The 26,423-nt window shown below is 39.9% G+C and overlaps 1 protein-coding gene across 5 annotated transcripts in view; it reads right to left on the bottom strand.

The window, feature by feature from the left end:
* Positions 1-8,258: 8,258 nt before the first annotated feature.
* The window catches only part of tenm1 (teneurin transmembrane protein 1), a 2,368,941-nt gene continuing 2,350,776 nt past the window's right edge, over positions 8,259-26,423 (bottom strand). For all 5 annotated transcript variants that reach the window (XM_072595290.1, XM_072595294.1, XM_072595295.1 and 2 more), the window contains 2 exons: positions 10,936-11,078; positions 8,259-10,117 (listed from right to left, as the gene is read on the bottom strand). In XM_072595290.1, the coding sequence (XP_072451391.1) occupies positions 9,365-10,117; positions 10,936-11,078 (896 nt within the window). In that variant the 3' untranslated portion in view covers positions 8,259-9,364. The remainder of the gene's footprint in view (positions 10,118-10,935; positions 11,079-26,423) is intronic.

Raw genomic sequence — 26,423 nt, 5'->3', positions numbered from 1 at the left:
GCAGAGGAAAGTAAAGGAAGCCAATCCTGAGCTGTGAATCTATAGCCCCACAGCAGTGGATCCATAACCGGGTTTCTCAGTTACCTGAAGCCTCATTTAACCTGAAAAACGACATCCTCAATTCCAAAGGACTGCTATAGATGATGGCCTAATGACCTTTGGAACAGGTTGGTACATGTAAGTGATCCAGGATGTTTGAGTTACAGCAACTTCCTGAATATCTAGTGCAGAGTCACACTAGCTGATTACTGTGGTCACAAATGATCTGAACTTTGAGGAAATGGTATTTGCTGTTGACAAAAACTGCTAGATCATGATAAGTCGCTGAAATTTATGAGGATATGAATTACACTCTCCACTTGCAAAAAATGGTGATGGCTGACAATCATAATGCTCTTACTGTCTGACTCTCTGTGTCAAGGAGGAGCAAGATGAATTGGTGACTCACATTATTCAGCCATCAGTGATGTCCCGGATGCAATTACTGGTGAATGACTGTGGAGCATTGCAGAGGTCTGCAGCAGCTCCAGAAAAAGACAAAGAAAGTAAGGGCAGCTACTACCTTTAAGGCTACAAGACTATTCAACTCTTGTGACCCAGCCTTTCATCCAGCAGTCAGATGAATTGCCATTTGTAATTCCAGTGCATTTGCAACGAGACATGGTCCCTGCCTTCCAGTGCTTGGATAAATAGCATCATAAGCAGCACTTATGATGTGTGTCAATAATATGCTTTTCAAAAAGCGCAGTGTTCCTTTCTAGAATCCTTGGTTTTTAAAAGCCTTTTTCCCTTTTACAATCCATAATGAAAAACACAAATGTAAGATAACATTGTTACATCAATCAAATTAAAGTCAATCAATCCTTGAAGGGGTTGCAACAAAAATTAAATGTTCAAATTTAAGTGAACAAAATTCAAATTGAATTACCGTTTTAGGAACTTCGACCCCCGCAGTGTCCAATGTTAGGATTTCGAACAAACCAGCCAACTATGTTCTCCGTCCAAGAAATCCTGAGCGTGGGCATAGCTGTGAAAAAAAGGAGCAGGCAGTCCAGCTCAAGTAGCCCCTTAACCACGTGTGGTCTGGACCTGCTTGTGGCCACCTTGGCCAGGGGGAGACTCACGAGGAGATCCTCCGCATTGCCTATATCATCCCCTTCACACAGAGTTACCAAAGACCGTGAGCCTACAGGTGACATTCAAACTGAATTGTTGTAGCAGCCCCCTTACAAAATTAAGAAGGAGCTGGAATCTACCTCATCTAAAAGATATGTGGAACACGGACTTCTCAACGCTGCAAAAGACACAGGCAGCATCGGAGTCCATGAACCACCTTATTCTTTGATTGCACCAGACTGCTGTGTGCAACACACTCCATGACAAATCTCCAGTGGTAAAGGGGAATACTCCCATGTAAAGAGCCTCCTGGTGGATGACCTGACCACCTTCTGAATGGAACAACGTGGCATGTCCAGGTGTTGCTTAATTGGTATGACACAACTCTTTCAAAATCAATTAAATCAATTGAACTCAGATAAGCCAAATCAAATCAAATTAATTCAGTTAAAGATGCCAGACCCTAAGAGGGGGGTGTAGCAAAAACTAACTGTCCAAACTTAAATGAACAAAAATTCAAATTGAAATGTCACTTTGATAATTAACAGCACACTCCAATTTCTGTACTGCCTGATGACAAAAGAAAGGCTTGCATGTCTCAGCAGACACCTCATGTTCCTTTAGCAAGACCTCCATGGAACAGACAGAAGCATGGAAGAAGGGCAGGAAGTCCAGCTAAGCAATCCCCTCAACTGCCCTCTACTTCGACCTGCTTGTGGCCAGTTTGGGCATACCCAGAAACAGAGCCACAAGATGTTCCACTGATCTGTTGCTGACTGTCTCTGCACTGAATGACCAATGATCAAGAACATTGAGCTGAAGTGTAATCAGAAATTAAGGTCAGCTCCCTCCCATCGAAAGTGAACTTCAGGTTTCAACAGATCGTCCCACCCGACAGAAAAGACAGGCAGCACAGGAAGCCAGGAATGATCTGGATCTTGTATTGCATGGAATTGCTATATACAACACCGTCCACATGGAAAAAGGCAGTACTCCTGCTGAGGTCCCTGCTATACTGGATGGCAGAATAGAACATCATGGTGTGTCTGGATGTTAGTTGGTTGGTGCAAACTTTGTTGAAAAGCTGATTAATTGTGAATGGAAGGCGAATGGTTAGCATTGTGCAATCACTGGACTGCTGATTACTGGAATAAGGCTTTAGATGTCCTTACATTCCAGCAGTGAACTCCAACCTTAACCAAAAAAAAACTGTTACTCCTTCTACTCTGGCTTCTACTCCCTTAATATCGAATGTCAAGATATTGCGCAGTTGATTTTAAAATCAATATGGTGACGTTTGGAAATTGTGTTCACTGAAGTGAATTGCATGCTGCACCTGTTACCCCCTTTTACCCACAAAGCTGATGATGATTGAGGTGTTGGTATCCTTCTAGACCTGTACCCTCTCTGCATCAAGGCCACAGAGACCATGAGTTGTGTTAACTCTCTTTGAAACTGTCCAGTCTGTTCACTAACCCACTATATCCCAATTATTCAGAATAGTTCTGAAGAAGGGTCACCAGATACAAAACATTAATTCTGCTTTCTCTCTGCAGATATTGCCAGACCTGCTGAGATTTTTCAGCAATTTTTGTTTTTGACACAATAATACTTATCTGGCATATGGGAGCTTCACTGAGTTGAAAATGGTTGCAAGCAGACTTCACCGGGCTTCTGGACATATAATGCTTTGAAAATAGTGTTGGCAGATGCTGCTGCACAAAGTTTGATTTGCCAATTTGTCTTATCTCTGCCTTCAACTGCATTTAAAAGCAATGATACCATTGAAACATAGAAAATTTACAGCACATAAAGAGATTATACAGCTCATTGTGTCAGAGCTGGCTGAATAAACGAGCCACCCATTCTATTCCCACTTTCCACGTTTGGTCCATAGCCTTGCAAGTTACAGTGCCTCTGGCGCAGATTGAGGTTTCTTTTAAATGAGTTGAAGGTTTTCGCCTCAATGGGTATACTGAGCAATGAATTCTAAACACCCACCACCCTCTGGGTGAAAAAGTCTTTCATCAAATCCCCTTTAATCCTTTACCAATGACCTTAAATCTGTGCCATCTGGTAATTGCCTTCCTCGTGAGGACAAACAGGTCTTCTTTGTCCACACCCCTCATTATTTTGTGCACCTCAATTCAGTTCAGCCTTGGAAACATTCTTTTGAATTTTCTCTGTATTCTTTGCAATGAAATATTTCCTGTCCTGTTGTGACCAGAACTGTACACACAACCCTAGCTGTGGCCGAAGCAGTGTTACTTATAGTTCGATGATTACACCCCTGCAATTGTATTCAATGCTTGGCCCAATGAAGGAAAGCATCCCGTATACATGGTTTACCACTTTATCTACCTGTTTATTACCTCAGGGACCTGTGGCCATGTGCTCCAAGCTCTCTTACTTGACGTACTCCCCTCAATTTACTCCTATCGTGTGTTCCCTTGCTTTGTTTACCTTCACCAAATGAATAACCATGCACCTCTCTAGATTGTCACGTTTTTTTTCTGCCCACTCAGTGATGAACTGATATTATCCCATAATTCACTGCTATGCTCTTCACTCTTTTAAACAAAACGTCAACTCAACCCTCCCCAACACTGCCCTCATCAGACACTCCTATGATGAGGACAGCACCGGGTTAAGGCCAGAGCAAAGCTCACTCTACTCGTTTAAAACAGAAAAGTAAAAGCTTCCCTGACTTGTGAACCAAAATGAAACGGCTCTGGAAAAAGAAAAATGGCAAATAAACAAACAAAAAATTGGCTTTTTTGACTCTGCCCCCATCAGCCACTCTTTAGGTAGGGACAACAAAGGCTCAAAATGTGAAATAAGTATCAGTGGATAAAATAACAGGTCCCATGGCTCTTCCAGGGAATCAAAAATTGAAACAAAGGGAAAATAAGACAGCCCTCTTCCTGGGGCACCAACCTAAAAACAAACAGAACTCAAAAGACAAAACAGAAGCTTATATGTTAGAAAAACAATTACTAAATTAAAATGCTATTGTTCAGGTTTATGACGCCCATCAATCACAAAAGGCCTAGATCATACTGGTGAGAAGCACGTGCTCCCAATCCAGGGACACCCGAGTATAGATGTAACTGTGAGATAGGGACAGTCAGGGATAACAAGCCCCACCTTGGCCTGCTGCCTGGACCACAGCCATACTCTTCACTACCAACTACTTGGCCAATTTTTGTGTTGCCTGCAAATTAGTACAGAACTGGAGCAATTTTCTCAAATGGTAAACTTAATTTCTTTCAATAGACTTGATTGGCTTTTTCCCAATGGCTTAAACAAAAATAATGTGGTTTAAAGTCATAGAATCATACAGCATTGAAACAGACCCTTTGGTCCAACCAGTTCATGCCAAACATAACCCCAAACTAAACTAGTCCCTGCTCCTGGCCCATATCCCTCCAAACCTTTCCTCTTCATATACCTATCCAAATGTCTTTTAAACATTGTAATTCTACCCACATCCATCACTTGCTCAGGAAGTTCATTCCACACACAAACCTCCCCATATGTTTGCCCCTCCCCAACACTGCCCTCATCAGATGCTCCTGAGATGAGGACAGCACTGGGCTAAGGCCCCTCATGTCTTTTTTAAATCTCTCTCCTCTTACCTTAAAAATGTGCCCCCTAGTCTTGAAATTCCCATCCTAGGGAAAAGACAATTACCATTAACTCTATCTATACCTCTCAATATTTTATAAACTTCTATAAGACCACCTCTCAATCTCCTATGCTCCAGTGAAAAATTCCCAGCCTATCCAACCTTTTTTTATAACTCAAACCTTCCATACCCAGCAACTTCCTGGTAAATCTCTTCTGAACCCTCTCCAACTTAATAATGCCCTTCCTTTAACTGGGTGACCAGAACTGGACACAGTATTCCAATGTCTTGTACAACCTCAACATGACTTCTCAACTCCTATACTCAAAGGACTGAGCGATGAAGGGAAGCATGACAAACGCCTTTTTAACCATCTTGACTATGTGTGATGCAAACTTCAAATATTTACGCATCTGAACCCCTAGGTCCCTCTGTTCTCTTTTTCCCCGGGTACAACAGAGTGTTACAAGGGGACATAAATTTAAGGTGAAGGGTGGAAGGTATAGGGGAGATGTCAGGGGTGGGTTCTTCACCCAGAGAGTGGTGGGGGCATGGAATGCGCTGCCCGTGGGAGTGGTAGAGTCAGATTCATTGGCGACCTTTAAGCGGCATTTGGATAGGTACATGGATGGGTGCTTAATCTAGGATAGAAGTTCGGCACAACATCGTGGGCCGAAGGGCCTGTTCTGTGCTGTATTGTTCTATGTTCTATGTTCTATGTTCTATAATACTATCCAAGGCCTCACCATTAATTGTGTAAGCACTACCCTTATTTGTTGTATTGAAATGTAATACCTCACATTTATCCAGATTGAACTCCATCTGCCATTTTTCAGCCCATTGACCAATTTGATCAAGATCCCTTTGTAATCTTAGAAAACCTCCTTCACTCTCTACTCTGCCACCAATTTTGGTGTTGTCTGCAAATGTACTAACCATGTCTTCTATATTCTTATCCAAATCATTTATATAAACAACAAATAAAAGAGGACCCAGAACCGATCCCTGGGGAACACCGCTGGTGACAGACCTCTAGCCTGAAAAGCAATCCTCCACCACCCACTGTCTCCTGCCATTAAGTCAATTATGTATCCAATTGGAAGCTCACCCTGAATCCCATGTGGCCTAACTTGGTGAATTAGTCTACTCTTGTCGAAGGATTTACTGAAGTCCAAGTAAACAATCTTTTTGGTAACTTCCTCATTCCCTAAACAAAGCAATATACTGATGATGCACAATTTTAATGTAAAAAAGAACAGAAATACTGGAAAATTCTTAGCAGATCAGGTAGCATCTGTGAGACAGAAACAGACTCAACACTACGGGTTGATGATCTTTTGTTTCCTCTCGCTCTAACCTCACTTCAATATCAACCTTGCATTGTTGAATGTCCTTTCAAACTTTAATTCTTTCCCTTGAACACGAGAGTCCAAATGACCACATATTAAATATCATTGACTACTTACTCATATTTTGAACTATAATTCATGCTTTGAGATGGCCTTGAATATCAACAATATGGGACCTACTACTTCAAATATATTTGGGCAACTGGCAAACAGAATAGAATTTCTGTTTAATTTCTTCTAAGATTACCATCTTAATTTAGTCTATTCATTCTGGGTTTCTTTTGGAATGTCCTGAAATCACGCTAAGTGGTTTATAAATGCAGATTTTTTTTTGTTTGATCAGGTTTAATACAATTAAACAATTTACTAAAAAAAAATGAATTTGCTTCATTTACTCCTTCCACGCCGAAAAGAGAAATTGACTTCAAAATACCTCCAAAACAACTTCACTGTTCCAGTTTACAATTCTGAATATAAATGATAAATTAAGAAGTAAAAATATATCTCGAATAAAGCAGCCAATGATTTTCATCCTGAAATAGAATCATACAGGCTTCTTGTGTGAATCTTAATTCTACCACACATAATTGCTGTTGCTCTACCAGATTTGCTAATTTCATATGTATTTAATGTCACATTGAACAAAGTCATCACATCATAATGTCAAGTGATGCGTCAATAACCTCTGACCTGGAAGTTACATCACAAATCATAGCAAGTCAGTCAGGATCCAGCTTTAGAGTAAGAGATCCTTTTTTGAATGCAATCCAGAAATACACGATTTTGAATGAAGCACAAAGAACCTTGATTATCCAAAGGACATGGATGGGGAGTATGTCGTTTGGGTTAATCGAATTACGGATAATCGAATGCCAGAAAACATAGTTTAGCTGAGCATTGAGACATTGCGATCTTGCTGGTAATCTGATATTTGGATAATTGAATGCCAGATAATCAAGGTTCCTCTGTATTCTCTATCAATAAATAACTATTTATGAATATCTATCATAAATGGCACAATGGAAAAGAAAATCAGCCAGAGAGCCTCAATCGCTGATGTATGTGATTGCCAAAGACCAATTTCATATCCTATTTGCTTCATCCTGTCTTTAAATTATACTTAGCCTGCCCTCAATCTTCTGGCTGTTCATGTACCTTCCTTCTCAAATGCAACATTATGAGGCTTCATTGTCACATGATTTTAAACAGCATGCCACTGCAATCTATCAGGCACTAGCTAAACTAATATATGGAATTCCCCAGGTATACATCTTCAGCTTTTCATTGTGAGTTCAGAGATTACTGTGGGGAAAGAAAGACATCATTAGAGTAGTGCTCATTTAATGTCATCATTATCATCAAGGAATCACTTGAATTCTGAAATTTCTGGGTAAAAGATTGCAGACATAGTGAGCTGCCTTAAAATGAATATATCCAGGTATCCACCAGGGAAACAACATACTCTTGTACATTGGAGGATTTCTACTTGAAGACAAACTATATATTGAAAATTGAAACCCTTTGGTGTTGACAAAGGTGCACAATTAATTAAGGTAGCACATGTGGCCACATCTGTTCAAACTTTGATATTTGGATCCTGGAAAATCTCAGTTTACTTTTCACAATGCAGCAAGCCTGTGAGCTGACAATGGATATCTGATTAGGTGTACCCAGCCTGCAGGTGTTATTTAGACAAAGCCTAAAGTACTGCTTTGGATGGGTCTTGGGTTTCTGTTTCTGGTTTTTCTCATGGACTCTGAGCCCATTGACTATTTCGTGCCCCTAAATGAAGCCAAACAAACCCTTGGGCTTGAAGAATCTTTTTTTGGTATATTGCACCATGTTCTAACAGACTTCCACTATACTTGTTGTTTGAACCATTCTCTATAGTGAACAACATCCAAGGAGCAGTAAAATCGACATTTCGGGCAAAAGCCCTTCATCAGGCTTTTGCCCGAAACGTCGATTTTCCTGCTCGTCGGATGCTGCCTGAACTGCTGTGCTTTTCCAGCACGTCTAATCCAGAATCTGGTTTCCAGCATCTGCAGTCATTGTTTTTACCAACAGTGAACTACCAATCTGGACCAAATTTGTGCAATTCATTCCCAACACACAGTAGAATGCTGGACCATTATGACCTAAAAGAGTTGCAATGTGAAACCAGTACAAAAAAGGCTTTTGTAATAGAAATGCTTGTGAATTGATATTTGAATAAAAGTTAATACCCAACCCCATTGTGCTCTGTTTATTTATAAACTTCCACACAGAATCAGTTGTTTCCACAAATCCAGGACTAGCTTCCATCGTATCTTGCTTGAATGCAGATTGCATACTCAGTACATGAAAACACGTAACAATTAGCAGGTCGCAATGGCTGGCAATAATAATGTCTACCAGTAACTTCACAACATAATTAAAAAGATTAACAGCTTGTCTGGCTTGTCCTTCATATACTGCAAATGTTTGTTGACATGTCGCCATATTACATTTTAAAATTAATTACACAAAAGTTAGTAAAGAAGTTACAATTCTGTGGGTACCACAGTTATACCTGATAAAGAAAAACAAATTCTTCATTGATCTAGCAATTACACCATCAAATAATTTAAATTAGGAAATAACTGGCATTAATGGTGAACAATAAAAGGTATGTTTTACTGAGGAAATAATGCATCTCGGGCTTTTACCACATCCACCACTAAAAGCAATTTAAAATAGGTGTACTGTGCTTTATACACCAACTGTACATACTTTCCTTGTTCACAGCATTATAGACCATCCATATCAAATAAAAAATAAAAAAATTCAAAATTAAATAGCTTTAGCTAACATATGTAGCTCAATAGTGCCACACACCCTTGGACAATCATTTTGTGACAGAAAATACGTGAATCTGAACTGTTATGAAGAACACAGTTGGCATTTTTCTAGTGATACATTAGAGACAAAATACAGTATTTAGTGAATGCACTGAACCCCTACTAGTGCACTCTGTAACTATAATATAGATTTATGTTTAATCTGGACTTACCACTATTTCCCAGTATTATTTATTGAGGACCAGAGCTGTGGACCAACCACTAAAAGGAATGCTAAACAGGGGTATTATTAAAATACCATATTTTATCACATTTGAAGGCAGCTTGAAAATTGACTTGTTTCTCCATCACAATATTTACATGATATCATTCTAGAAAAGAGTACAGCAAATCAACAAATGTCTTAAAAACAGGCAGTCTTTGGTGACTGAAAGGCAGGTGTTTCTTCACCGTTACCTCTTTCCTATTTCACTCTGTCTCATAAACTGGATATTGTTGGCACTGTCGGAAATATCCGGATACTGTTCCACAAACAATACAAAAAACCCTTCATAACCTTGTACCCTTCCATTGCTGAGTAGCTGTTGCTTTTCTCCCTCAGTCCATGACCTGATACCCTCCTCCCCTTCTTGCACCCTGCGCTGTTCCTTTGCCCAGGCCTGGGCAATAGCTCTCTGTCTGGCCATCTCTAACACATGGGCTTTTTCTTCTTCAATGGTGGCACCATATCGAATGTTAAAGCTTAGAGCTCCGTACTGTAGCTGAATGTCTGCAAACCTTCTAGTCCTCCTATTCACTACAGAGGTCATCTGAGAGACAGTCACGTTGACTCCATTTTCCAACACACGGCCTCCTCCAGTATTCCCAATAATGGCGAGGTCTTCTTCCAAAGGCCCTGACTTCACAAAGTAATGCGTATCTCGACCATCAATAGTAAAATGGAGATTCTCCAGATAATCAGCACCATTCAGAACAGCAGCTATTCGTCTGCTGTCATCACTGGCCACTCCGATGATGTCAGCAGTTACCTTAGCATTCTGAATTGCGAATTTCACTCCTTTACCAAACATTGAAGGAACTGCAGCAAATCTTGGTCGTTTATCTTTGCAGTTTTTGTGGTTCCTTATGTATGCCTGTGGCAGACGTTCCAAAGATATGAAGCTTTTGAGTTGCTTTTGTAGTTCACATTGTATACCTAAAACAATCTGTAAAAAGAAAAGGGCTCCTGATAAAGTGTTAATTATCAGACAATAGGGAAATATTTCCTCCTGCAGTTAGATTAGACTCCCTACAGTGTGGAAACAGGCCCTTTGGCCCAACCAGTCCACACCAACCCTCCAAAGAGTAACCCACCCAGACCCATTTCCCTCTGACTAATGCACCTAGCACTATGGGGAATTTGGCATGGCCAATTCACCTGACCTACACATCTTTGGACTGTGGGGGGAAACTGGAGCACCCAGAGGAAACCCACACAGACATGGGAGGAATGTGCAAGCTCCACACAGACAGTCACCCAAGGCTGGAATTGAACCTGGGACTGTGAGGCAGCAGTGCTATCCGCTGAGCCACCATGCTGCCTGTATTTATGAAACTGTATTTGCGAGGTTGTGAAGAGAATGGGAAGGAGCCTTGTCATGATTACTGCAGATATTATAAACGTTGCCTTTCAGGTGAATTTTATGATTTCATTTGAAATAGCTAACATAAGAAATATGCTTTCTGAACTTACAATATTACTGACAGACATTGACAAGTAAAAGTACTGTCCTAACCCTAAAATGAGTTCAGAAGATGTGGAGAATGAAAAATAAGAAAAGGAAGTTCTCTGTTAGGGTGGAAGACAGGCAAGATTAAATTACAACAGAATGGTGATGAAAGGCCAAAGAGAAAGGGACAAATAAAGAAATAAACAATGGGTTGAAGGTATAGTGAAATTATCACCAATGCTTGCCATAAAAAGAAGGGAAAAATGAGGAAATACAGTTATTATAAAGTTGGAAATTATGTTTGCTCAACATACCTTGCTGGGGTCCCAGTTTTGTGTTCTGGTTTGAGTTTTCAAAAGTTCATAGGTTGCTTCCATGACATTCATTTCTGGCTTTGGAAATCCAGGCACAACATTGTGCAACTGGAACCCAAAAAGCTGCAGCCAACTTCCAATGTCTGGATAACAGAAAAATCAAACAGAAAAAAAAATGACAGAGGTCCATATTTGGTACACTTTTGCAAATCATTATTTGGTGTTGTATATACAACTGAGCAAGCAATATTATTTATGATTAAACATTGTTGATTGCACTGTATATAGTAGATCTCTCCTGCAAATTCTTTCTGACAGACCATAAACAGATTGACTCTGCAGGACAGAGTTAAAGAGGGAAGAACCATTTATGATGTGTGGCGGGAACTTGCTGGGTACATACTTACACTGTTTTTGAGAAATTGATTGATATTTTTGGATAAAATAATATGTGGGCACAATCAGTTGAATTAGCTCCTCTGTGTCACAACACTTCAGCAATTCTGTGATTCTGTGAAATTTGGCAACATTTACCAAGCCAAAGAAATGATTAATCGCTGGAAATATTAAGAATCAATTAGAAAGAATTGAGACCAACTGTGATTAATTTATGATACAGATGGAAAATAAAAGCCAAAGATTAGCAAAGATGCAGAATGAATAGTACATCATAGAGGCTCAGCTTACCTGATGTAAACTATCTATGAATAACAAAGATACAGAGACAAAGACGATTATAAAATATTCTTCAGGCTGCATATTTTATGTGATGAATACAAAACCCAACCACTGTTTAAATATAAAGATGTCTATGAATATTGATATCAAAATGCATTTCATCATCAGATTGCTCACATATGATAACCATATCTGTTCCTCAGAATTTGAAGCACTTGGAATAACCGACAACATCATTCACAGCAGAAAGTCATATGAAAACACAGGACTGGGCTTCCAGTAAGATATGACCAGCTAAACTATTCTCCCAAGTTTTATTTTCCTAGTTTACCATTCAGCTTGTTCCACCCCTCAAAAACTATGTATGAGGATATGGTTCCAGCATAGCATGCTCACATAACTACTGCTCATATAAGCTGAAGTGTTAAGCCATTCTGAAGCCAGACATCAAAGTAGAAAATGAGATGCCAATTCTTTTCCTCATATTTATTTACAGAATGGAACTTTAAAACTGTCTATCATGTGCATAAATAAGATAAAAGTCCAAAGATTTTATTCTTAATAAAGCAACTGTTACTAATGTCTACTTTAATAAAACAATTAACAAAATTGAAAGAATGAAGTGAAAGTCACCCGAATCCCAGATGACCATGGGCTACTGTCCCATTAGAGAGATATGACTGGTGGTGATAACCAAAGTGTCTTATTAGCTCATATTTTTAAAAGTGCCCTCATATTTCAGTCCTACCACTAGCAAACATAGTTTCTATTTTTACCTGACCTAATTCCTTTTAAACATCTCTTAGCTTTCCAAATTGGATGACAAGCCAAGCATATTTAACCTGTATTTGTTACTGAACTCTTTAAACTGAGGATCCTGAGATCAAATGCTGTCTCATTGGTGCTGTTAAGGGGAGTGTACATGTAGCAGCATTGAGAGGTGTAGATTGGCAGTTACTTATAAATCCCCAGTTCCTCCTTCAAAGAGATGTTTGATTATCAACAAATTCAGAAAGAAAATAGCAGTTCGAATTTGTTGCAGTTTTTAAAAACAAGTTTAACCCATACATCTGGTATTTTGACACATACTTGGCAGATTTACATCAGCAAGTGTGACATTTGAAGTGACATAGATTTGCCAGGTACCAGATTTATGAGCTGCTCAGGAAATGATCAAAGTTGTGGAGATTGAAGATAAATTGAATATCTAAAAAGAACAACTAATGCACAAATTTCAAAGAAAAATAATTCTTTATTTATTAAAGTTTTGCTTAAGGGGTGACAGGTGACAGTGAATGAATAGTTGATTTAAGAAATTAGACAGATTGGGCTGAATCTTAGGCTGTTTTGGCAAAGTAGTGGCCACTTTGACCAGAATGCTTCTGGCTGTGGATACCCAACAAGTATATCATCAAACATATTGCATTAATTGGGGTTCCAGTGCTTGTAGCGAGCTTCGTGTCCAATGTCCACCGCATGTTACTATGCATTACTCCTGGAGCTGCTTGCTACTCACTAGAAATTCTGAAATTGCCTAACATCTCTGACACCGCTGTCTTATCTAAAAGAACTTGTGAATCTGAGTTAGTACTGGCAGTCAAGAGCAGGCCTGCATAACTTTTTGCATTTGTACTGGACAAAGAGAAATCAGCTCCCATTTTGCCCCGGAGCTCTTGCTGGACAGGATGGTACAGAGTCTGCACTTCTCTTCCTCAGGAGTAGTAGTAAGGCCATGATACCAGATTGTGTCGGCCTGACCTGAAGTTGCTGTTGTGAGGAATGCATTGAACTATAGGGAGAAGGTCAATGTCTTCTCCACTCTGCCAGCATAAATCGCTTTGAAACCTCATAATCACACTGTCCCTGCGACTAAACTCCCCCTCCCACCAAGACTCATGTTCTACCATTCTCACTATAGATTTCACTTGCTGAGTCTAAAGATAAGAGTGGGACTTTTCTGAGTTAGCCTGAAGACAGCAGCAGGATCACTATGATCAACACTTGAAAAATGTTTAGGTTAGTGTGGATGAGGCAGGCAGGAGGAGGTAGTATGTCTGTGTTGAGCCTCAAGTTAAAGGGTAACTGACAAAGGAAAATCATTTAATTAAGGAAAGGTAGCATAAGAGACACATGTTGGAGAATTTATCTTGTTTTTGTTCACAAAATGATAGAGGAATCTATATTTGGCAGTATGTCACATTGCGTGCAATTCTGGTCTCCTTCCTATCGGAAAGATGTTGTGAAACCTAAAAGGGTTCAGAAAAGATTTACAAGGATGTTACTAGAGTTGGAGGATTTGAGCTATAGGGAAAGATTGAATAAGCTAGGGCTGTTTCCCTTGGAGCGTCAGAAAGTGAGGGGGTCACCTTATAGAGGTTTATAAAATCATGAGAGGCATGGATAGGATAAATAGACAAAGTCTTTTCACTGGGTTAGGGGAGTCCAGAACTAGAGGGCATAGGTTTAGGGTGAGAGGGGAAATATATAAAAGAGATCTAAGGGGCATCATTTTCACTCAGAAGGTGGTACGTGTATGGAATGAGCTGCCAGAGGATGTGGTAGAGACTGGTACAATTGCAACATTTAAAATGCATCTGTATGGGTATATGAATAGGAAGGGTTTGGAGGGATATGGCCCGGGTACTGGCAGGTGGGACTAGATTGGGTTGGGATATCTGGTCGGCATGGACGAGTTGGGCCGAATGGTCTGTTTTCATGTTGTACATCTCTATGATTCTAAAAATCATGTGGAATTATTTTTGTCAGAATTTCAATATAAATGCAAACCATTTGTGTCAAAAAGTGCAAACACATTAAAGGTTTTATAACATTACCAGTAGCATTGTATGAGACAGTATACAATGAATCAGATTATGCTTTGTTTCAGATGGATGGATTAATTAAACAATATAAAGCATGATACATCAGTTCTTTGCCAAAGTAGGTGTGTATCTTGTTAAGGTTACAAAGTCTCATTGTTAAGTCAACTCTGGACTTTCACAAATGTGAAATTAAAAAAAAAATGTGATCCTTAGAGTTGCTTTGGCTTTTTTAAAAATACTTTTTGGAAGTATGGTGTAGACATTTAAATGATATAATATAATAAACAGAACAAGTAACACTTGTACTGTTTTATTACTTTTATAGGTATACAGTCATGCATTCAAAATTAGGATGCATTTGCTCATTACCTTTAAATACAGAAGAGCCCATAGAAAACATGAATGCACAGCTTATTTGGCAATTTCTCTGAGAAAAGTGAAAAGCACATATTTATAGTGGAAGCAAAATGTTGGTGAGCAGCCCACAAAGATAAAAATGTTCAGCTGAACCTTTTTGCAAGTTGTTAAGTTTCACCCTCCAGAATGAAAGCAGAAATTAGCCTCACTTGAGCAGAACATGTTGGGCTCCCTTCACAGATCTTTCCCCCCATTTTGTCACCCAGCCCCTCCCAACCCATCACAGGAGGGGCTATCAAGATTTAACCCATTACTGCTATTCCTCAGTAGTTGCTATCTGACGTGCTGTGTATCTTCAGCTATCCCGGTTTCTTATAATATGAATTGTGTTTGGGTCTCAAAATGGTGTGGATGAATACTTTGTGCAGTCATACAAAACATCTCTCTTTAAAATTTCAGAGATGATGCTAACCTTAAATAATTTTGTAAAGGTGATGAAAGGAATGAACTTGCATAAACTCAGAGGCCATGTTTTAAAGCACATTACATGCTTTATGAGAATTTCTCACTAACAAGTTGTGGGAGGCCTTTAGAAGTGAGATAGCAAGAGTTCAAGGTCTATATATTCCTGTGAGGGTGAAAGGTAAGGTTGATGGGAATAGAAAATTCTGGATGTCAAGAGATATAGAGGCTTTGACCAGAAAGAAGGAGGTATGGCTCAGGTACAGGCAGCTAGGATCAAGAAAATCCCTTGAGGTATACAGCGGATATAGGAATTTACTAAAGAAGGAAGTCAGGAAGGCAAAAAGGGGACACAAGATAGCCTTGGCTGATTTGGGAACTTGGGTAAGTTAATGGTCGTATCTTGGGGATAGTCCATTTTACAGTATAGGAGGTGTTGGGTGTATTAGAATGTAGGAAGGTGGATCAATCTTCTAGTCCTGACTAGATATATCCAAGAACACTGTAAGTGGCTATACAAGAAATTGCAGGGGCCCTAGCTGATATTTTTGCATCATCGTTAGCCACAGGTGAGATCCTGGAAGACTGGAGGGTAGTGAATGTTGTGCCCTTATTCAAGAAGGGCTGCACAGAAAAACCTGGGTACTATCGACCAGTATTCCTAATAGCTGTGGTAGGTAAGTAACTTGAGAAGATTTTGAGAGATAAAATATACAATTAATTTGAAAAGGAAAAGTCAGCATGGCTTTGTGTGTGGGAGATGATGCCTCACAAATTTGTTAGACCTCTTTGATGAAGTGACCAGGAAGGTTGACGAGGACAAGATGGTAGATATAGTCTATTTGGATTTCAGTAAGGCCTTTGACAAGGTTCCACATGGTAGGCTGTTCTGGAAGATTAGATCGAATGGAATCCGAGGGAACTGATAAATTGGATACACAATTAGCATGGTGGTAGGAAGCAGAGGATAACAGGGGGAGGATGATTGTCAGACTAGAGGGCTGTGACTAGTGGAGTGCCTCAGGGGTCATTGTTGGGTCCATTGCTGCTTATTATCTATACCAATGATTTGGATGAGAATGTACAAAGCATGATTAGTAAGTTTGCTGATGACACTAAAATAGACGATATCATAAACAATAGGAAGATTATCAGAAATTGCAGCAGGAACTTGATCAGCTGGGGAAGTGGGCTGAGAAATGGCAAATGGACTTTAATATAGATAAGTGAGAGGTGTTGCATTTTGGAAAGTCAAATCAAGATAGGAGTTTCATGATTAATGGTAGGCCTTCAGGAATGTAATGGAACAGAGGGACCTTGTGTTCAGGCGCACGGTTCTCTGAAAGTGGAGTCACAGATACACAGGGCAGTGAAAGTAACATTTGGCCCACTGGTCTTCATCAGTCAGAGCATTGAGTATAGAGGTTGGGAGTTATGTTGCAGGACGTTGTACAGGACGTTGGTGAGGCTGCACTTGGGGTATTGTGAATTGAATTGAATTGAATTTATTGTCACGTGTACCAAGGCACAGTGAAAAGCTTTGTCTTGCAGGTAATACAGACAGATCACAGAGTTAATTAGCATAGATAGTAAATAATAGGTAAACAACAGCAAAAACAAAAACAAAGGTGCAGGTAAATGTTAAGAGTCTGTGAGTTCATTCAGTATTCTAACAACAACAGGGTAGAAACAGTTACAAAACCAGCTGGTGCGTGTGTTCAGACTTCTGTACCTTCTCCCCAATGGTAAAGGTTGTAGAAAAGCATTGCCAGGTTGGGATGGATCTTTGGGAATGCTGGTGGCCTTTCCTTAACAGCGGGCTTGGTGGATGGATTCTATAGATGGGACGTTGGTCTTTGTGATCGTCCAGGCCGAGTTCATCATGCTCTGTAATCATCTCTGATCTTGAATGGTACAGTTGCCAGACCAGGTAGTGACACACCCAGACAGAATGCTCTCGATGGCGCACCTATAAAAGTTGGTAAGGGTATTCGCCATCATGCCAAATTTCCTCAGGTGCCTGAGGAAGAAGAGAAGTTTTGTTGGGCCTTTGTAACCAGTGTGTCCACATGAAGAGTCCAAGAAAGTTTGTTGTGGATGACCACTCCCAGAAGCTTGACATTGTCCACTCATTCCACCTCTGAGCTGTTAATGTGTAGGGGCATGAGTGACATCTTGCTGAAAGTCAGTAATGAGTTCCTTAGTTTTGCTGGAATTGAGAGCTAGGTTGTTCTCAGAGCATCATTTTTCTAGGTCTTCCACCTCCTATCTGTAATCTGTTTCATTGCCATCTGAGATTTGACATTATGGTGGTGTCATCAGCAAACTTGTAAATGACAGTAGTCTGGTATGGGTATACAGTGAGTATAGTAGGGGGCAGAGTACACACCTCTAGGGGGGGCTCCAGTGTTGAGAGTTAGTGAGGATGAAATATTGTCCCCAAACTTCACTGATTGTGGCCTGTGGGTCAGGAAACTAAGGATCCAGTTGCAGTGAGTGGGGCTTAGTCCGAGATCATTAAGTTTAGTAATCAGTTTTGAGGGGATAATAGTGTTGAAGGCTGAACTGTAGTCAATTTGTAGGATTCTTACGTAACTGTTTCTGGTGTCAAGATGTGAAAGGCAAGTGATATTGCATTTGACATGGATCTGTTGGTCCGATAGGCAAATTGGAGTGGGTCAAGAGTAGTGGGGAGGCTGGAGTTGATTAATGCCATGACCAGCCTTTCAAAGCACTTCAAGACCACCAAAGTTAGGACCACTGGGCGGTAGTCATTGAGACATGCTGCAAAGCCTTCTTAGGCACAGGGATAATGTTGTCCCTCTTGAAACAGGCAGGGACAGTGGTCTACTGCAGGGAGAGGTTGAAGATATCCAAGAAGATCTTTGCCAGTTGATCTGCACATGCCCTGAGTGCACGGCCTGGTACTCCATCTGGTCGCGTCGCTTTCCTTGGATTCACAGGAAGGAAAACTGATCTGACCTCTGATGCAGTGACTGTTGGGATAGGTTCATCAGGGCTTGTTGGAATAGGTGTTACCTCTCTGCTGAAATTCTGCTCAAAGCGAGCATAGAAGATGTTGAGATGATCTGGGAGGGATGTGTCATCGTCTGCAATTTTGCACTGTGTTGAGCTTTGGTCACCTTGCTACAGGAAGGATGTTATTAAACTGAAAAGAGTGCAGAAGAAATTTACAAGGATGTTGCCAGGATTCAACAGTCTGAGCTAGAGGAAGAAGTGGGACAAGCTATGACCTTTTTCTTTTGAGCTTAGGAGACTGAGGGGTACCTTTTAAAGGTTTATAAGATCATGAGAGGCATGGATAGGGAGAATCACTCAGTCTTTTTCCCAGAGTTGGGGAATCAATGTCTAGAGGGCATCAGTTTAAGATTAGAGGGGAGAGAATAAAAGGGAACCTGAGGTGCAATGTTTTTGCACAGCGAGTGGTATGCAATTGGAATGAACTGCCAGGGGAAGTGGTTGAGGCGGGTACGTTAACAACATTTAAAAGGCGTTTGGACAAATACATGGAGGGGAAAGGTTTAGAAGGATATAGGCCAAATGCAGGGAAAGCGAGTGAGCATGGAAGGAGATTTTAGTCAGCATGGACCGGTTTTGGCCAAAGGGCCTGTCTCCATACTGTAGGACTTTATGACTCTATGACTCTTTATGTAACTATAACATATTGCAAGATAACACCCTGTGACACATCCTGGAAACTACATTCACAACATGCAACGTTTGAATAGAACGTCTCAGAAAAAGTGACAGTGCTCATTTCTGAGCAGGTTTGAGTGATAACAAGTTGCTCACAGCAATATGTCATCTGCACTTGACATATTGCAAGATTTTTCTTCCTCTTCTCAGTTCCCAGCCAAAGACAAGATTGGCCTTACTTTCTTTCAAATGACATTTCTGTTTAAGAAGTGTTTAGCGTGCAAATAATTTAAGGACCTTCTTTTTATATATTTAGAACATAGACCAGCTGTCAGTTATGTAAAGCATGATCTCAATCAGGGTCTTTTAATGACGTTGTGAATCATGACAGCAAAGCCATTGTGGTTATGCTGTCATCAGACAATATTATACTGTCTCATTCATTCATAGACAACTGTTCTGTTTGTTAGCTTCCAATTGCCTGAAGCCTTAGGTTAATGATTTCTGGTAAGTCTGACAACAGACACATTCAAAAATGCAGCCACCCCTCGCCTTTCATAATTCCCAAAAGAAAGCTTCAGTTCTGTATTTAATGATGTTATTTGAGAGAGAATATTATATCTTTAATGCTGCAGACAATGTTCTATTTGGTTCCTGTCTGTCATGTCATTGTTGGCATTTTCCATCTGAATATTATCTTCAGCTACCATGCAACATTTTCCAATTTAAAGATCCTACCACAGAACTAAAAGCGGCAGCAATAAGAAGTCAAAATTCTATGCTAAGGCCATGTAGCACGAGGAGATTTTTGGAGAGCACCTTCCTGAGGTGACCTACATTTTGTACATCTGGAGTAAATGATCAGTTATTGTCACTGCAAAGAAATGATAAATAGTTTACTTCTAAAATAGCACTTTTCTTTGAAGCAGATTAGTAATGGTGGCTGCAACTGTCTGAGTGTAGCCGATTGCTTTCTAATTTCACACTGATTGAATTCAGTGCTTCAAACTACGACACTGAATGAAAATTACTTCATTATACGAATGTACAGCCTTTTCAGTAAAATTATCTGTCAGTTTGCCTTGTAGTCTTCAACAGCCTTAACAGCTTTTAAAAATGAAATATTCATAAATCTGACACATCTGAAATAAGAATGTCATTCGGCCATTAATCAGTCACCCACAAACGTTTATCACAAAGTTGAGAACAAAACAGTAACTCAATACTTGTTTAACATTCTATCAACATTAACAGTTAAAGAAAAAGCAAAGTCACTCTAAAACATCATAATTATTAGCTGAAGTCAATGATTGAGAAATTCAACCACACGGGGTCTTTATTTTGTGTGTTTAAATAACTTCCAAAATATCCAACTTTGGGAATTTTGAAGTGTATAGCTAGCTATATTGGTATGCTGAAAATGCAGAGTACAGTGACCTTGCCAACTATAGGATTTTTGCCATTAACTCTTGCCACCAACTCTATGCATCTCCACGGAAACTATCTCAGTTGAAACCAAGCAATTTGCAACCTTGGTTTGTGATGATGCAGTTCGAAGCATAAGTTTGATTTATGACCAAAACTACCTACTTCCACCTTCAAAGTGATCATCAGTGTCCAACCCACCTCAGCTTATCTGCTGCTGATACCATTATAGATGCCTTTTTTTAAACCTCTGAACTCAACTATCCCAATGCTGTCCTTGCTGCCCTCCCAGTTACTTTGGAATCTGGGGCCACCCTAAACTCAATACAACCCACATCCAGCCCTGATCACACATCACTTTAGAGTTCACTTAACTATGTGGCTCCCAGATGGAGTCTCCAATAAATTAAGAATTTTCATCCTTCTTTATAAATACTTTGTTTTGACTAATCTCTGCAACCTCTTCCAAAATGTTTCTGTCTCTCTGGTCTGATCTGTTGAGTATCTCTAATTTCAATTACACTCCTTTACCTCCAGCTCCCTCCTAAACTGCTATGTTTTATAAGGCTGTCCCAACACTTAATTTCTCCACCTCAGACTCCCTCCAGGTATATGCATGATTACAGTTTCACAATCTGCAGTGTACAAGTGCATCTCCTAGGTGATGTTGCCATAATTAACAGCACCATTCTATGCATTTAGCCACGTTATGAGACCAGTTAGAATGAGAAAGCAGATGCCCAGAATGTCTCAATCAAGATATCATCAGTTCATTCAGAAAGCTCATTGAATAAAGCAGACCCTACTGCATTAAAGTTCAGTTACCACAGAAAGATCATATTGCATTTCTGTGCAAGATACTCAAAAAACTGTCATGATGCCAGCCCTGTGCCAGTCCAGGGGCAATGTTGGCATTGTGAGGCCAAACGAGGTCTCTTGCTATATCACACAAAACTCAAACTCACAGTGACTTTGCCCACCCTGAACCAGCTATTTTTCCAGTTGCAGTTTGCAGCATGGAATGCAACTTGTGGTGGATACCATCAACACTGGGTTCCACCTAATCATCTGGTAATGCCCATAGCCTCCATGTCCCCTTTCACCTCACACTAACCCAACAGTCCCTTTCCACTCATGCCCCACACCACACTTAACTTTGCCAACAACTGATGTTCCTGTCCCTAAACCCTGACATCACACCTCAAATCTGCTCACCCTGGGTCCTCTATACTCATCCATGCAGGCCAATAACCATCCCTCATGGAGCCCACCACACCTTCTAATGCTGTTTTGTCTTCCCTCTTTGTACCCTGAGCTTTCTCTGTCACTGTTCTTGATCCCACCTTAACTTACGCTTCTGCTTGCCCCCCTTTCCCCACACCAATTGTCTTGACTGCCCTACCCCTTTTGGCACTGATCTTGTTTTGCCCTGAAACAACTTGCTGCTTGCACCATACACAATGCTCAATGCACAGACCCCCAGAATTGCATTCACTCCCAACACCTGATTGACTTTGAAGAATGGGATATTATTGACCAGATGCCTCACTGCTGTCTTTGCAGTTCTCAAACTGATGATATGCAATTTCCTGATGGCTTGTAATAGTCCGACAAACTGATCGTTGCCCAGATTATCACTGGACAGATCTCCCTGACTAGCCTGAGAAGTTGGCTGACTGCGGCCAATCCCTGGATTGTGTGTGGACAGTGCCCTTAACTGGCAGTGTGAAGAGCCCCTGACTTCCAGTGGGCCTCCATGACTGGATTGAGGACTAGCCTTCACTTATTTTCAATCTGATTATTTGGTAGATTAAACATGCAGTGTGTTCACCATAATACTGAGAGCCTTTAAGCTCTGCTGAAACACCAATGTACCAACAGGCATGGCATGGCAAGAAATTCAAGGCATGGATGCTACAAACCTGCAGTAGATGCTAAGTAAGCAAGCAATACGAGATCAAGCAAGCAGCCTTGAAATGAAGCCCTGTCCAATCAGACCCTGTACACCAAGTGCCCTTAAAGCAGCCATTCAATGCTAGTTGCTGGAGTAAATGGCAGGAGGAGGTTTATAGGACACAAAGAACAAATGCTGTAGTTATTGGAGACTAATCATTTCAATCCACGACATCACTGCAGTGTAGCATGTTTAATCAAACCACCTTCAGCTGCTTTCACATTGGTATTTGCACAATGTATAGCATTGCTTATGCCTCCATAGACACTGAGCAGTCCAATAACCAAGGGCATATATTTAAAACAAAGAGGAGAGTTGAGGTGAAAAAATTTTCTCAGGCTGTGATGGGAGTCTGGAACTCACCGCCTGAAATGGTGGTTAAGTCAGAAGCTCTCAAAGCATTTGAACAGTATTTTATGCAGTCAGGTCCTTGTTGACTATGTGGACATGATGGGCTGAATGGACTGAATGGCATCTTTCGATGCTGTAAACATTTATCAATTTTTAATCTTATAAACTGAATTGTCCAGTCACATTAACACTATGGCAACAACAGGTCACAGGCTGGGAAATCTGTGACAAATAATTGTGATGATACTGTGGCTTTAAGAGATATAATTTGTCCCTTTGTTATGAAGAACATTTGTGACAGAGGATCTGAGCAGTCTGCTCAAAGTCAGTAAAATAAACTGCTTGTGGTGCCTTGAGTGTTTTTAAAGCTGGAATAATTGAAGGAGCATGAATGATTGGGGTCAATCTCCCAGTGGAGGAGGATTTTTAATTTTAGCTTTGAACAGCTGCTAGGATCTTGAAGCTGGATGTCAAAGCTTTTATTCCTCTTTCTGTTACAGCTAAAAGTTGGGGTTCACTTCCTGCTGCTAGAATTGTATGTGAGGCAATCTAGTTTACTGAATTTACCTTGGCCAAGGGTGTGTTTATGGGATGTTACTGCATTGGAACAGCTCATTTTTAATAGTTTATATACATATACATATATATATATACATGCACACATATATATTTTATATATATATATACATATATTATATATAATATATATTATTTTGTTAAACACTTCGCTAGAGTTACAGTTAAGCCAATTCTTGTATTTTTATCCTGTCTGTGTTTTAACTGTAGTGTAAAAATAAAGTGCGTTTTGCTTAAAGTTGAGTAGTTTGACCAATCAAATTGCATCTGAAACACAACACCTTACATTTTCCTTTAATGTATGAAACATTAGGGCTTAGGTTATCTTCATAATACATTATGAAGAGCTTTGGTCTGATCCATAATAAAAGTAACTTACTGACTCCCAAAGACTTTCTACCTTTCTACCACTGTAAGGCAAAAGTCAGGGTTGCAATGGAATAATTTCAAATTATCTGGTGAGCACAGCTCCTACACTCAAGAAACTTGACATCTTTGGGGGCAAGGTAGCTCACTTGATTACCACCTTGTTCACAAAAAAAAACACTCCCTCTACAGAATTGTAGCAGTGTGTACCATCTACAAGATGAATTATAGCTCTCACCAAGGCTCCTTCCAAATCATGACTCTTACTCCTTGAAGGACAAGACCAGCAGATAAATGGGAGCAGCAACACCTTCAAGGTCCCCCCAAAACCATACACAATTCTGACTTGGAATGATATCACTGTTCCATAATTGTTGCTGGGTAAAATTCCTACAACTCCCTTCTTAACAACACTGTGGATATACCTACTCTGTATGGACTGCAACAGTCCAAGTACCAGCTCACCACCACCTTCTCAAGGGTAATTAAGGTTGATCAATAAGTGCCAGCTGAGCCAACAATGCCCACTTCCCATGAAATAGAAAGGATAATGTCTGGTCAATCACAGACCAGACATTATCCTTTCTATTTCATGGGATAAATGACCCTTTGGAGATAAGTGTTACTCTCTAACTTGCTGATGATTTTCATACTGTCATAACAGTGAGGTCTAGAACAGGAAGAATGAAATCTACATGACTTCAAGACATGTCATTGTGTAACCAACCAAGATGCTGATGAGGCAATTCAGGTGCCAGGTCTGTTTTGTAGGTGCGTTCACTATTAGCAGCCAAGATTTCTAGATGATCATGACTTGCTGAGTCTTGCACAACATAACACGACAAAGAGGATTGGAGCAACAGCGGAGAAAGATGATAATTACTCCATATCTTTGGATTTGCAAGAGTTGAAGGAGTTGGATAAACCCAATGTAGTGAAGACAGTACAGTTCTCAGATTCCAGCGATATTCAGAATAGTGAGTTCCAAGGATGGGCAAGTGAACAAGAATGATTAGAAGAAGTATTTTGAATTCCCATTTTGGTATGCCCGTCCTTCATCCTCCAAGTAATCTCCACCCTTATTTCCCTAATATCCAAGTGTCGATTGATTGATGCAAATTAATGAGATATTGAATGGCTAAATGAGGCTTTCATCAATTCTGCTTAAGATATCAGTCTGCGTATGCAGCCAATTGGTAAGAATGAGCATGCACTTGAATGCTAGATGGTTTCAACTTCCATGCAGATGACCACACTTTTCAAGGACAAGGACATCAGCATGAAGGCCTGTAAATCACGGCACTCCTGCTACAGATGGAGTCTTCCAATCGTTTGCATGGGAGGAGAACTTCACACTGTTCCAGAATAGAAATTTATTGAAGATTTTATTGAGTTGTTGTATTTGATCCTGAGATAAGATTATGAACTCATATCCACATTATCACCGAGACTACCTATTTCCATAGCTATCACATTGCCTATTACCATCCCTGCCTCAAGTTCTGCTGCTGAGACCCTCATCAATAGCTTTATGAGCTCTAGGCTTGGCTGTAAGCACTTCTGTTTGGCCACCTGCATTCTAAGTTTCACCAGTTTGGACTTACCAAATCCGTGCTGCTTATGACCTAACTTGCATCATTTCCCTTCACATATCATCCCTGTACTCACTGTCTATATTGGCTCATTTGTGAAGCAACAATTTAACATTAAGTTCTGATTATTGCTCACAAATCCCTCAATGTCCTGCCCCATCTTTGTAATTTCCTCCAGCCTTACAGCCAGTGTTCTTGCAAATTATTTCCATCTGGGTGCAGAATGACTTCTATTATCTGCACCAACATCAAGGTAATATGCAGATAAGTGCCACGAGTAGAACCAAAAACATAATTAGTACCTTTTTAAAAAGCCACTGTAGGTATGAAACAAGTAGAAAAAATTACATCCACTCTCACCCCTGCCTTTGAGACTGTTACATGTTGATTCACAAACTGCCAGATTTACTGCATTACTGCATTCAGTTCTAAATGCACTAGTGTGGCACTTGAACTCCCAATGCCTAGATTTTAAGTTCAGTACTACCAGTACATTGCAGCTTGTATTTTATTCATTTCCCAGAAGGAAAGTTAAATGGATAGAGATAGTTCAAGACTTGTATCTTTATTTTCAACAGACAAGCTCAAATAAAAATAAAAAGAGGAAAGAAGTTTTTTGAATCGATTGGTAATGTTAAAAAGTTAAGCTTTTTCAAATTATTTACTGCTTCCTTGACATAAAACCACTTTGGATAATGAGGAAATAGGTTTGGGTGCTTTATTTTTATCTATTAATTTCCTGTTGTGGGATCCTACCAATTCTTTCTCATGAGTTAGAATGAGAGCAAACTTCATTTAACCATCAGGTTATGTATGGCTGTGTGACACTTGATAGATTGTTACATACTGCATGTGTCTTTGGGGATGCTTGATTGATGTGTTATCTTTGTGTTCTCGAGAATACAATACATTATTAATAAAGCTCACTTTTAGTACTGCCTGCGTTCATTTTGATTTGACTAGAATCAGTCAGAATGATAGCAATATCTGTTTGAATCATTTTTTTCAAGAAAGGTTTGACTTTTATCTGTTCGTAAACATTGTATATTGTTTTTAAAAAGATCTACCCAGCCTGCTGTGCACGATGTGAAAACTAAATAGTTTCCTTTCTTGAAGCTTGTGTATCAAAGCTTTTGTCGCAAATGTTTTTCAAAAGACGTCAAGCTAAATTGACAGCATGTATATGAATAACAGTAAATTAAATAGAACAGAGGGCAAAAAGTTATAGGTGGGTGGACACTTTGAACC

The sequence above is a fragment of the Chiloscyllium punctatum genome, chromosome 25, assembly GCF_047496795.1.
Source record: "Chiloscyllium punctatum isolate Juve2018m chromosome 25, sChiPun1.3, whole genome shotgun sequence".
Lineage (NCBI taxonomy): Eukaryota > Metazoa > Chordata > Chondrichthyes > Orectolobiformes > Hemiscylliidae > Chiloscyllium > Chiloscyllium punctatum.
This window is presented reverse-complemented; position numbering and strand designations above follow the sequence as displayed.